This window comes from Triticum dicoccoides, chromosome 2B (assembly GCF_002162155.2).
Source record: "Triticum dicoccoides isolate Atlit2015 ecotype Zavitan chromosome 2B, WEW_v2.0, whole genome shotgun sequence".
Taxonomy (NCBI): Eukaryota; Viridiplantae; Streptophyta; class Magnoliopsida; order Poales; family Poaceae; genus Triticum; species Triticum dicoccoides.
This window is the reverse complement of record NC_041383.1, coordinates 820,821,425-820,834,781: the sequence shown is the minus strand read 5'-3', so window position 1 is coordinate 820,834,781 and position 13,357 is coordinate 820,821,425. Positions and strand designations below refer to the sequence as shown.

Here is a 13,357-nt window from a genome sequence, read left to right as displayed (position 1 = left end):
TTCTTTTCTGCAAAACTTGATGGTCAAAGTCTGGAGTTATAACCAAAGTTAAAAAAAGGAAATACCGACGTGCAATTAGTTTTTGCCATAACAGAAGAAGTCCGAAGTTGTAATAAGTTATTAAAAATAAAAAAGAGGTGCAATGCTCGTTGATTTGCTTCAAGCCTTTCAGAATAGTGTAAACTGCACTGCGCATAGCTCCGTGCAATCTACCATATTCCTGAAGGCTTGAAGCTAAGCAACGTGAGCATTGAGCCTCTTCTTCATCGTCTCTGCACTCAGGGCTTATAAACCGCTCCTAGTCCCTCTCTCTTGGCGAGGTGGGACTAAAAAACAGCTTCCTAAGCAACTGTAGTACTGGTCACCCTTTAATACCGGTTGGAGCCACCAACCGGTACTAAAGGTGGTGCGCTTAAAACAGTTATGGCAAATGAAGGCAGAAATGGTTGAAAGTTGATGGCGTCGCTTTGAATGGTCCATACTGAACACAAAAAATATAAGAGCATTTACATCATGATCTTATATTTCTTTACAGTCTAAATTGTCAATATGATCATATAACATCAAAAAAATACTTTGATCATCAATGATCTTTGTGTGTACAATCTGAATTGTCAATATGAGTCATCAACGATTTATAAACCGATGAAGACTCATATTGAGGCCACAAATTCTACACATAGAGTTCAATGAAGACCAAGTGCTTATGATAGTTTGAGAAATAACATATTTAAGGTCGTAAAAGGCTTGTTAGGGGAGCGAGGTGGGACTAATTAAAACATCCTGCCACAACGTCATTAGTACCGGTTCGTGGCACGAACCGGCACTAAATTGTGATGGTGGGGCCATAGCCTGACCGCAGGCTGACACTGCCTCTTTAGTACCGGTTCGTGGAATGAACCGGTACTAAAGGTTCGCCACGAACCGGTGCTATTGATCGCCCCCACGAACCGGCACTAATGTACACATTAGTACCGGCTCTAATTCAAACCGGCACTAATGTGCTTCACGTATGACCCTTTTTCTACTAGTGTACCAAGATCTGAAATTCTTTATTGAGAGAGAATCTTCACATAGTTACACAATTATTTAGCTACTCATTGATCTTCACTTATATCTGTTGGGGTAGTTTGTCGTTTTCTCTAGTACTTCACTTATATCTTTTAGAGCACGGCGGTGGTTTTATTTTGTAGAAATTAATGAACTCTCATACTTCACTTATATTATTTTGAGAGTCTTAAACAGCATGGTTGTTTGAATGAAAACTATCATAGGAAGTGAATTGGATGCTATGATTAATTTGATACTTGATAATTGTTTTGAGATATGGAGGTAGTGATATTAAAGTCATGCTAGTTGGGTGATTATGAATTTAAAGAATGCTTGTGTTGAAGTTAGCAAGTCCCGTAGCATGCACGCATGGTTAAAGTTGTGTAACAAATTTGAAACATGAAGTGTAGCTGGCTTGTGCATCCTTATGAGTGGCGGTCGGGGACGAGCGATGGTCTTTTCCTACCAATCTATCCCCCTAGGAGCATGCGCGTAGTGCTTGATTTTTGATGACTTCTAATTTTTTGTAATAAGTATATGAGTTCTTTTGACTAATGTTGAGTCCATGGATTATACACACTTTTACCTTTCCACCATTGCTAGCCTCTTCGGTACCGTGCATTGCCCTTTCTCACCTTGAGAGTTGGTGCAAACTTCGCCGGTGCATCCAAACCCCGTGATACGATACGCTCTATCACACATAAACCTCCTTATATCTTCCTCAAAACAGCCACCATACCTACCTATTATGGCATTTCCGTAGCCATTCCGAGATATATTGCCATGCAACTTCCCACCATTCCGTTCATCATCATCATGACATACTTTACTTTTGTCATATTGCCATTGCATGATCATGTAGTTGACATCGTATTTGTGGCAAAGCCACCATGCATAATTTCCCATACATGTCACTCTTGATTCATTGCACCATCCCGGTACACCGTCGGAGGCATTCATATAGAGTCATATCTTGTTCTAGTTTCGAGTTGTAATTCATGTGTTGTAATCAATGAAAGTGTGATGATCATCATTATTAGAGCATTGCCCAAAAAGAAAAAAAAAGAAAAAAAAAGAAGAAAGGCCAAAAGAAAAAAAGGGGCCCAAAGAAAAAAAAGGGCAATGTTACTATCTCTTTTTCCACACTTGTGCTTCAAAGTAGCACCTTGTTTTTCATATAGTGAGTCTCATAGGTTGTCTTCTTCATACTAGTGGGCATTTTTCATTATAGAATTTGGCTTGTATATTCCTATGATGGGCTTTCTCAAATGCCCTAGGTCTTCGTGAGCAAGCAAGTTGGATGCACACCCACTAGTTTTCTTTTGTTGAGCATTCATTTATAGTTCTAGTGCATCCGTTGCATGGCAATCCCTACTCCTCATGTTGACATCATTGATGGGCATCTCCATAGCCCGTTGATTATCCTCGTCAATGTGAAACTTTCTCCTTTTTGTCTTCTCCACACAATCCCCATCATCATATTCTATTCCACCCATAGTGCTATATCCATGGCTCACGCTCATGTATTGCGTGAAGGTTGAAAAAGTTTGAGATTATTTAAGTATGAAACAATTGCTTGGCTTATCATCGGTGGTATAGAAGTTGGGAACATCTTTGTAAGAAGAAAATGAAGCATAGCCTAACTATATGATTTTCTAGGGATGAACTTTCTTCTGCCATGTTATTTTGAGAAAACATGATTGCTTTGATTAGTATTGCTTGAAGTGTTACTATTTCTTTTATCAATATGAACTTTTATTTTGAATCATTTGGATCTGAACATTCATGCCACAATAAAGAAAATTACATTGAGAATCATGCTAGGGTAGCATTCCACATCAAAAATTTTGTTTTTATCATTTACCTACTCGAGGACGAGCAGGAATTAAGCTTGGGGATGCTTGATACATCTCCAACATATCTACAATTTTTTATTGTTCCATGCTATTATATTACCTGTTTTGAATGATTATGGGCTTTATTATAACACTTTCATATTACTTTTGGGACTAACCTATTAACCGGAGGCCCAGCCCATATTGTTGTTTTATTGCCTGTTTCAGTATTTCGGAGAAAAGGAATATCAAACGGAGTCCAAACGGAATGAAACCTTCGGCAATGTGATTTTTTGGAAGAATATCATCCTGGAGACTTGGAGTTCACGTCAGAAGATACTCGAGGAGCCCAGGAGATAGGGGCACGCCCCCCTACTGGGCGCGCCCCCCTGTCTCGTGGACCCCTCGAGAACCCCCGACCGACTTCTTTCGCCTATATATTCCCTCGTACCCTAAAACATCGAAGATCAAGATAGATCGGGAGTTCCGCCACCGCAAGCCTCTGTAGCCACCAAAAACCTCTCGGGAGCCCGTTCCTGCACCCTTCCGGAGGGGGATCCCATCACCGGTGGCCATCTTCATCGTCCCGGTGCTTTCCATGACGAGGAGGGAGTAGTTCACCCTCGGGGCTAAGGGTATGTACCAGTAGCTATGTGTTTGATCTCTCTCTCTCTCGTGTTCTCTCTCGTGTTCTCTCTATGGCACGATCTTGATGTATCGCAAGCTTTGCTATTATAGTTGGATCTTATGATGTTTCTCCCCCTCTACTCTCTTGTGATGAATTGAGTTTCCCTCTTGAAGTTAAGTTATCGGATCGAGTCTTTTGTTTGAGAACACTTGATGTATGTCTTGCCGTCTTTATCCGTGGTGACAATGGGATATCACGTGCCACTTGATGTATGTTTTGGTGACCAACTTGCGGGTTCCGCCCATGAACCTTTGCATAGGGGTTGGCACACGTTTTGTTGACTCTCCGGTAGAAACTTTGGGGCACTTTTTGAAGTACTTTGTGTTGGTTGGATGAATTTGAGATTGTGTGACGCATATCGTATAATCATGCCCATGGATACTTGAGGTGACAATGGAGTATCTAGGTGACATTAGGGTTTTGGTTGATTTGTGTCTTAAGGTGTTATTCTAGTATGAACTCTATGATGGATTGAGCGGAAAAAATAGCTTTATGTTAGTTTACTACGAACTCTTGAATAGATAGAGCAGAAAGGATAACTTTGAGGTGGTTTCGTACCCTACCATAATCTCTATGTTTGTTCTCTGCTATTAGTGGCTTTGGAGTGACTCTTTGTTGCATGTTGAGGGATTGTTATATGATCTATCTATGTTATTATTGTTGAGAGAACTTGCACTAGTGAAAGTATGGACCTTAGGCCTTGTTTCCTATCATTGCAATACCGTTTACGCTCACTTTTATCATTAGTTATCTTGCTGTTTTTATATTTTTCAGATTACAAAAACCTTTATCTACCATCCATATTGCACTTGTATCTTCATTTCTTCGCCGAACTAGTGCACCTAAACAATTTACCATTGTATTGGGTGTGTTGGGGACACAAGAGACTCTTTGTTATTTGGTTGCAGGGTTGTTTGTGAGAGACCATCTTCATCCTACGCCTCCTACGGATTGATAAACCTTAGGTCATCCACTTGAGGGAGATTTGCTACTGTCCTACAAACCGCCTAGGGTCATCCACATGGGCGCCTAGGGTTGGAAACCCTAGGGGGTGGAGGCGCCTCCGACCAAACTTGGGGTGCAAGTTCCCCCCTTGGCCGCCGCCCCCTAAGGTTGTCCTGGATTAAGGGGTCCTCGGACAGCCGGACTACATACATAGGCCGGCTGTTGGGCTATGAAGATACAAGATAGAAGACTTCGTCCCATGTCCGGATGAGACTCTCCTTTGCATGGAAGGCAAGCTTGGCGATTCGGATATGTAGATTCCTTTCTCTGTAACCGACCTTGTGTAACCCTAGCCCCCTCCGGTGTCTGTATAAACCGGAGGGTTTAGTCCGTAGGACAAGAACAATAATCATAATCATAGGCTAGCTTCTAGGATTTAGCCATTACGATCTCGTGGTAGATCAACTCTTGTAATACTTATATTCATCTAGATCAATCAAGCAGGAAGTAGGGTATTACCTCCGTAGAGAGGGCCCGAACCTGGTTAAACATTGTGTCCGTCGCCTCCTGTTACCATTAGCCTTAGACGCATAGTTCAGGACCCCCTACCCGAGATCTGCCGGTTTTGACACCGACATTGGTGCTTTCATTGAGAGTTCCACTGCATCGTCATTAGAAGGATTGATGGCTCCGTCAATCATCTACAACAATGCAGTCCAGGAGGAGGTATTTCTCCCTGGACAGATCTTCGTATTCGGCGGCTTCGCACTATGGGCCAACTCGCTTGGCCATCTAGAGCAGATCGATAGCTACGCCCATGGCCATCGGGTCAGATTTGGAAGCCTGATTTTTGTTGCCGATATCCGTGGAGACTTGATCTTCGACGGATTCGAGCCCCTGACAGCTGCCCCCTACCACCACGATGAACATGACCTAAATCTGTCATCTGGTCACGCTCAGGAGATAGCGCCTGTAACCGCTCCGGCCGTAGATTCGGAGCAGATCGCGTCATCCGAAGATGGGAAGCCGAACCTCACCTTGGAAGCCGTGGATTCAGTGGCGCTAAAGCCGCACACAGACCCAACATCGAGCTGGGCTTGTGTCACTGGAACCTCGGACTTATCTCCGGCTATAGGTTCCGGGTCGCGTGCATCCGCGTCCATCGAACCTGACTAGGCGCCGATCTTGGAGTTCAGCTCCGCGGACATCTTCCAACACTCACCTCTAGGTGATGTGTTAAACTCATTAAAATCCCTCTCCTTGTCAGGAGACTCTCGGACGAACAATGTCCGGCTCGAGTGGGAAGCGGACGACGAAAAACTTCGTTTCCCACCCACCACCCACTTGATAGCCATTGTCGACGACTTAACCGACATGCTTGATTTCGACTCTGAAGACATCGACGGTATGGACGACGATGCCAGAGAAGAATAGGAACCACCGCCTACAGGGCGCTGGATAACCAACTCCTCGTACGACATATACATGGTGGATACACCCAAAGAGAACAATGGCAATGACAAAAAAGATCCAGGCGAGGATAAACCTCCTGACAAGCAGCCAAAGCACCGACGTCAGCGGCGCCGCTCTAAACCATGCCGTGGACAAAACATTAATACCGGCACTAGAGAGGATAACACTCCAGACGATGCCGAAGACAATGAAGACCCCGTCGAGTCAACCTCCGAATAGGACGAACAGGAAGGTGGGTGAGTTAGCCCCAACGATCAGGCCACGAATGAAGACTCGAAGGACAGCAACTACATCCCACTCTCCGAGGACGAGGTGAGCCTCGGCGACGAAGAATTTATCATGCCTGAGGAACCTTACGAGCAGGAGCGCTTTAAGCGCCGGCTTATAGCCACTGCAAGGAGCCTGAATAAGAAGTAGCAGCAGCTTCAAGCTGATCAAGATCTGCTCAACGATAGATGGACTGATATCCTGGCAGCCGAGGAATACGGCCTTGAGCGTCCAACCAAAAGTTACCCGAAGTGCAAATTGCTCCCTCAATTCGATGACGAGGCGCTGGAGCCCGTCCTCAAAGCACATAATGTGGCTGACCGACCACCACGTGGCCAGGAAAAAGCGGCAACTTAGGCCGAACACCAACCCGCACTACCTCGCCGAAAAACAACAGCTCGGGATTATACATATGACCAGCGACATGACTTGGATAAAATAGCAGGACAGGCCAGATCGATCTACGTATCGCGGGGGCGTGCCCCGATGCGCGACAACGGCCACCCGGTCGGACGTGACCACTATAACCACGCCCCGTCCGAAAACCGCAGACGGACTCCACCCGGGCTCCGTCACGACGTGGCTCATCACTGAGGCGCCACACACCCCCTCTTCTTCACTGATGAAGTAATGGTTCAGTCATGGCTGCGTTGTATGGTCCGGACACGCTGTCATGTTGTATCACGGATGCGAGGGCAGGCCATTTATGTCATACATTGTTGGATGAAGCTCAGGGGACATAGTGCGTTGGGTGAGGTGTGTATTCTGTCATTAGTACCATTGAATTTAAATCAATGAATTGGAAAAGTTTGTGGATTCGGTTATGTCAGATGTAATATTTATATTTAAACTATTGTTGTACTAGGAGATGAGTTATGCTATTTTCAATAATCATTTGGAGCGTTGTGGACTTAAAAAAAGACATAGATGGCAGTTTAGGGGACAGTGTTCCATGGCCGGCTACCGTATATGTGTCAACAAGACGTGTTTCTACCAGTATGCGGACAAATATTATGTCATTTCTGAGAGTCGGCACTCTGTCATTTTTTTCTAGTTTGTTGCGACGAACGTATCTTATTGATACCCCATAATGTAATTCTGCTTCCCTAAAAAAAACAATGTTAGGGCATCTCCAGAGCGTTTATCACCGAGACTCCGCTGAGGTCCATAAATTAAATTTGCCATGGTCTCCGCTGAGGTCCATAAATTAAATTTTCCCTGGTCTATAATATAAAGTTGCCATGGTACGGTATGAATAAGAATTAATAAAATTTTCATGGACGAATTGAAAACAAGAAAAAAAATTGCCATGTATCTAAAACTTTTTTCTTTTTGCATAGTTTGCCATTTGTGAAAAAGGAAAAAAATGTTTTTGTTGTAAATTTTTCATGTATCTAAAACTAGTTTTTGCATAATCCGTCACCCCCCTGTTGTATCCCGGGTGGAAGTTAGATGCAGTAGCTAACAACGCTGCTATACACACGACTCATGCATGATTCATACGTGGCTGCACCAACACCTAGCGTGGCGTGGCATCCCTCCTGCCCTGAGATTCGTGCAGGGAACATACAATGTAGAGGAAGTACACGCCAACGTGCGAGAATTCTGACGTTCGCTTTTCAACAATTGGGAAAAAAGTCCCATGGGTGCTCGCCGGCCGGTGGGGATACCCTCCCTCCCTCTAAGGCTCTTGTCTGTCGCTGATCTCCCGCCATCGCGTTAGCATGGGTCCTCCCATCTTTCTTGGCGCCGGAGACGGGAGGGGGCACATTGCCGGCCACCGGAGTGCAGGAGGGAGGCGCGCGCACCAGAAACAAAACTAACTTCCAGTCTTCCCACGACGGCGACGCCAAAGGGCAGGAGCGGGTGTGGCGCCAGCCAGTGACCACTCAGGTAACTGCGCACCACTGCAAATCGCTTAGTCCCACGTTGCACCGCTTTATAAACGTTCGCCGTAGCAATAAAGATTGGGAATATCAATCTTAGTAAGTGGTTCTAGATGGATATTGCCTGCAAAAATTCCCCATTTAAACATATCTTCTTTGCTGAACGCAACTTCACCAAGCTAACCTGAACAATGCCATGAAAATTCAGTCATTGACTTCACATGGAACAAACTGCATATGTAGGTGATGATTGCCTAAGAGTATTGAATGAGCACGCCAAAAAAAACATGTTCTACTGAATTGTTTTTGCACTGGATCAACTCGTAGGCTTACTTATACAGTGAAAAGTAGGATGCTTCTGTTGTTTCAGGGAACTTCACCAAACTAATATATGTACTCCGGTGCAGTGGCGGAGCTTCAAACAAATATTTGGGCGGGCCAAAGAGCTCTAATTTTTATTCTGAACCATATATGTGTAAGTGTCCAGTACCGGCGGCTGCTCCTGAGCACCTCGGCTCCGCTGCGTGTTTTCTTTTCGTCAGAACACATGCGACTGTGTGAGGCTAACACTGTGATGCCTGATATATTCCTGTATTCCTGCGTGTTTTCTCCTTGCCATGGGCTTCATATAAAAAATATTTTTGCTGCAGACCTGGGCGGGCCACGGCCCACTCGGCCTTGCCGAAGCTCCGCCAGTGCTCCGGTGTATGAAAAAAAATCATAGCTTTGGTGTTATTTTCGTTTTTCTCGCCTACACATAGCTTGGTCTTGTATGACTTTGCTAGTTGACGACGTGTTTTTCTGTGTGTTCGCGTTGGTTGTGTGCATCCTAACTATGCAGAGGTCATTGTGTTTGTATTCTTTTGATGCTGTATTTTGAGCCAACATAATCCACCCTTTGTCGAAAAAAATAAAAAATCGTAGCCTTGTACTTACCTAGCTGATCTATGGACTTATTGTCATTGACCCAAGGTATTTTGGTTTGCTTTGGAGAGTGAGGAAAAAGCAGCCATCACAATAAGACACAAGCAGCATGTGAATGCAGGCCATGCAAAAAAGGGCCACGTTCTCTTGCCCCTTGGCAGGCACGCAGCATGCAATGATCTGACAGCAGTACAACACGCAATGATGTGACGGCACTACTGCCCGGCCGTGTGCACTTGCGGCACTATTCCTCTAACTTATCTTCCATTGCCGTGGAAAGGAGGTGAAAATACCTCGCTCCTTCGTTTCAAACGCCCACCACTTTCCTCGCTGCTTCGTCTTAACTTTAAGCGTTTACCCAAGTTTCCTCGTTGCTTCCTGCACACTCCCTATTTCACACTCCCTATTAATAGAGACTTTTTACACGTCTCACTTCTTGCATTCGCACTCAGCTAGATATCTCGTCCATCTATATACCCTCTCTTCACTTCACCCGCTTACATCATCTGCTACCCAAGAACTGAAGTGAAATCGTCGAGGAGAAGGTGACCTCTCTCTCCATCTCTCTCTGTCTCTATCTATCGATCTATCATGGCATGGGTTCATGAACCAGCTGTGAACCTCACTCATATTTCCTGGTTTAATTTCTCTGCAGGAAAAGAAAACAATGGAGGAAATGGTAGCATCAGCAGTTGTGCAGGAGGCTGTGAGTGGAGCCTTCTCCTTCCTGTTCAGCAGCCGCGGCGAAAAGGCGTCCCAGGAGGAACTCATGGAGAGGCTGGAGATGGCGCACATGAGGCTGAATTTGGGGCTGGAGAGGACCAGGATGATGCCCATCACCATCATGACGTTGTTTTGCCTGAAGAAGAAGTTGATGGATGTCTCCAAGGAGTGCGGTGTTCTGCTCAGCAGGGCGAGGGCTCGTCAGCAAATGGTACCCTCTTTACGCAGAAAGATTATGCATACTGTGATGCCCTCTTTCATTGTCCCAAATCAAGATGTGCTGAGTAGCTCTGTTGTTGGAAGATTTGAGCGGTTTGTCGAGGAAGCCGACAGGTTTGTCAGGGACGTGGACTCAGGATGTTCACTTTCTCACTACAGGTTTCTCACTTCTCCCATCAGACATCTTCTTGAAGGCAAGGGTCTCTCCTATTATATGGTGCAAGAAAGCAAGGGTTTCTCACTTCTTATACTGACGGGTTATATGGAAGAGTATGGCAGAGTCGCACTGCTAAATTTTGATTACAAAGATCGCAAGGTGCCACTTAAAAATGGTGATCTAACGCTGATTCTAAGACTATACAAAAGCACAAACATAGTTGGAATTACCGCAAAATGTTTGCAGTCACTTGGACCTCAATTCAAGTCTTTGGTTGAAGATGCAACTTGGGAACTCACCCAATTACCCACACAAGACGTTTCATATTTCGGTTCAGTATGGTGCGAAGGCATGGTTAAAGAGATTACACGTCGGAGTCCAGACCCATTTTGTTGCACAGCTAGTGGACTCAACCAGCCTTCTGCTAGCAATATCATTTCATCTGAGTTATCCGGCAGATTTCCTCAAGAAGTTATGTCAGTTGATTTTCGCTGTTGTTTTTCAGCTTCTGAGTACTGCTCGCGGAGCTCAACTGATGAAGTGCGTATAAACGCTATAAAGGCCTGGCCACCTCTACAGATGCATGTTTTCTTTGCACCTCATGACCCATTATTCTCGGACGGGAGTAGCTTACACCAAAAGGAGGAGGAAATACGAACAGAGGCAATTGATTGTTTCATCCATCAACCTGGTATGACGGAATACAGTATGTACTGGTTCTCGGCACATGGTATTGCAGCCTTTTTTGTTTCAAAGCAGATCACCAAAACTAGGAGGGCCTCAAAGAGAAGGCGGTAGGGAGCAGAGGAAAGGTTCCTTTTTGCTTAATTAGCCTCTATGAGACGGTTTGCTTAGGTGCCAGTATTTATCATGGTCTTTTTGATTTTTATGGAGCTTGTAAACATGGATATTATCTGCCTATGTTCTGTAAGCAGTTGTGCATGATTCTGAAGTGCATAGCATTAGCAGGTATTGTTGTGTTGTGTGAAGTATTTCTGTTTGTTTTAATCATCGGTCTGAATTTGTTGGTATCATCGTCAAAATCTATATGTACTCCACACACTCTGCCAGCTCTGCTCTGCTCTTCACCCTATATATTGCATATCTTCAGACAGAATCATACAATCTCCTGTACTTGAGCATTCAGCAAGATATGACAGAATTAGGCTAATCTAAGGACCTCCACGCTACTGGGAACTTGGCTCGGAGCGCCTTGTGGAGATCCTGTGCCACGACGATGAGGAAGTGGTCCATGCCATACCGTGCAAGCAGCCAGACCGACACCGGGACGCTACCGCGGATGCCCAGCAGGATGCTGACCTGCCAGAATCCCGACAGGCCGGCGATGGACAACAGGGAGAAGGCCCTCGCCCGGAAGTCCTCCAACAGCGCCACCTCCATTTGCAGCCTCGGTGGCATGCCGGGTACCTTAGGGATCCCCAGGATTCCATCCTCCTACAGATCCATTCGAGCAGAGCAAGAAAAATAAATCAACTCCTATTGCTGCATGACAGACTACATGTTTAGAAAATAGGTGCAGCAATGGGATTATTGTTCCAAGTTCTGTTTGAACAATGAATAGTGGATGCATTTACCTTGAGCAGAGCAGCAAGTGCAGCCTTGAATCCGATGCGGATTCATCCGCCGATGCAATGTCCTCATGCACTCCCTCTCGGATGTCGGGGCCAAGGTTAGGTTTCACCATGTTTACCCATTCCTCATGGTTTGCTTTGAATTCAGAGCTGAAGATATGCATGTGTCATTCGGCATTATTACGCCGATGCATAAAACATACCAAGTTCGTCTGACTAAACAGGGTAAGTAGGTTGTGACTGAAACCAACAAACCTTTGGACGACTCGCATGACGTGCGAGATGGCGGACACAGCCGGCACACACGATGATGATGTGGACGAGGGCGGGCCGTCATTCATGAACTTCCTGAGGTTAATATTGTCTACTGCATGACCTGCCAGTCAGTCAACAACCAAAAGCAGAGCTTCAAAATACTTATACTCCATCTAAGCTTTGCTCTGCCCTGCTCTGCTCCACTCTGATATGATGGTGAGTTGGAGTTCATGCTAGCTACTTGCTGCCGAACATCTTGGCCGCTGAGTCATTGAGGAACTCGTAGGTGTGGTCGTCCACAGAGCCCAAGATCTTGAAACAGTCTGTAGGAATGATGACAACTGAATGAATAGATTTGTGTGCTGAACACTGACAGTTAGCTAGACAGAAATTACCGATAGTGTGGAACATCTGCGCCATGGGGCCGACATTTTCGGTGGACACCAATTCATGAGAAGGCTGGAGGCCGAATATGCCGCAGTAGGCGGCCGGCACCCTGACGCTGCCGCCGGTGTCGGTGCCAAGGGTGAAGGCAACGAGGCTGTCGTCGACGGCAACAGCGGAGCCGCTGCAGGAGCAGGGGGCGCACGGATTGGCTAGGGAGCCGTAGTTCGCGTTCTCACCGTTCATTCTGTAGGCCATCTCGTCCATCCTAGTCTCTTGATGCTCCATTTTGAGGCAATAAAGTACACCCTTTATTGAAAAAGGTCTTTTTTTAGCTGAAAGGTGCAGGATGCAGAGAAACAGCTACGGTTTCCTTTTTATGGTATGTTACTTATTACTAGTAGGTTTTTGTAGGAGTACTGTCCATTTCCGTTTGCTTTTCATTTGAGAGAATCCATTTCCGTTCCAAACCATGTATGATTCCTTTCGTTTCGCAATACGTTATTTTATAGGTGGGTGTGAGTAGAGAGAGGAGTTTGGGCAATGCAATTTGGGTGCTGCCGATGAATGCATTGGCATATGTATAGGTTACAGGTGAGCACGGGGCACGTAGATTACATGCGTGGACGTGCGCGGCGTGCGGCAGTTTGCACGAGGACGTGCTTGGCGCACGAACTGACTAGCTATGTACTCTCTCCGTTCCAAAATAGATAACTCAACATTATACTAACTTTAGTATAAAATTGGGTCATCTATTTTGGAACGGATGGAGTACGTGGGTAGATGACGAGGTTGACTGACAGTGAGCATTGCCCGCTGAAGACTATGTCGCCAGCTGTACGAACTCCTGATTTTTTTAGCTCGGTTATTGTTTGCAGGGGGGAATTAGCTCGAGTGCTATGTTGCCTATTTCCCTGCATGTAGCAGCAACGCATGATTCTGCCACGGCTTCGGCGCGG

General features: G+C 45.5%; 1 protein-coding gene and 1 pseudogene across 1 annotated transcript; one reads left to right on the top strand and one right to left on the bottom strand.

Moving 5' to 3' along the window:
- The first annotated feature begins 9,471 nt into the window (after positions 1-9,471).
- Positions 9,472-11,119, top strand: LOC119366608. Its single transcript, XM_037632367.1, has 2 exons — positions 9,472-9,613; positions 9,724-11,119. Exon 2 carries the CDS (start codon positions 9,736-9,738, stop codon positions 10,963-10,965), a length of 1,230 nt encoding a protein of 409 aa, XP_037488264.1. The 5' UTR covers positions 9,472-9,613; positions 9,724-9,735; the 3' UTR covers positions 10,966-11,119.
- A 129-nt stretch (positions 11,120-11,248) lies between these two features.
- Positions 11,249-12,665, bottom strand: LOC119366610 (annotated as a pseudogene).
- Positions 12,666-13,357: the final 692 nt, after the last annotated feature.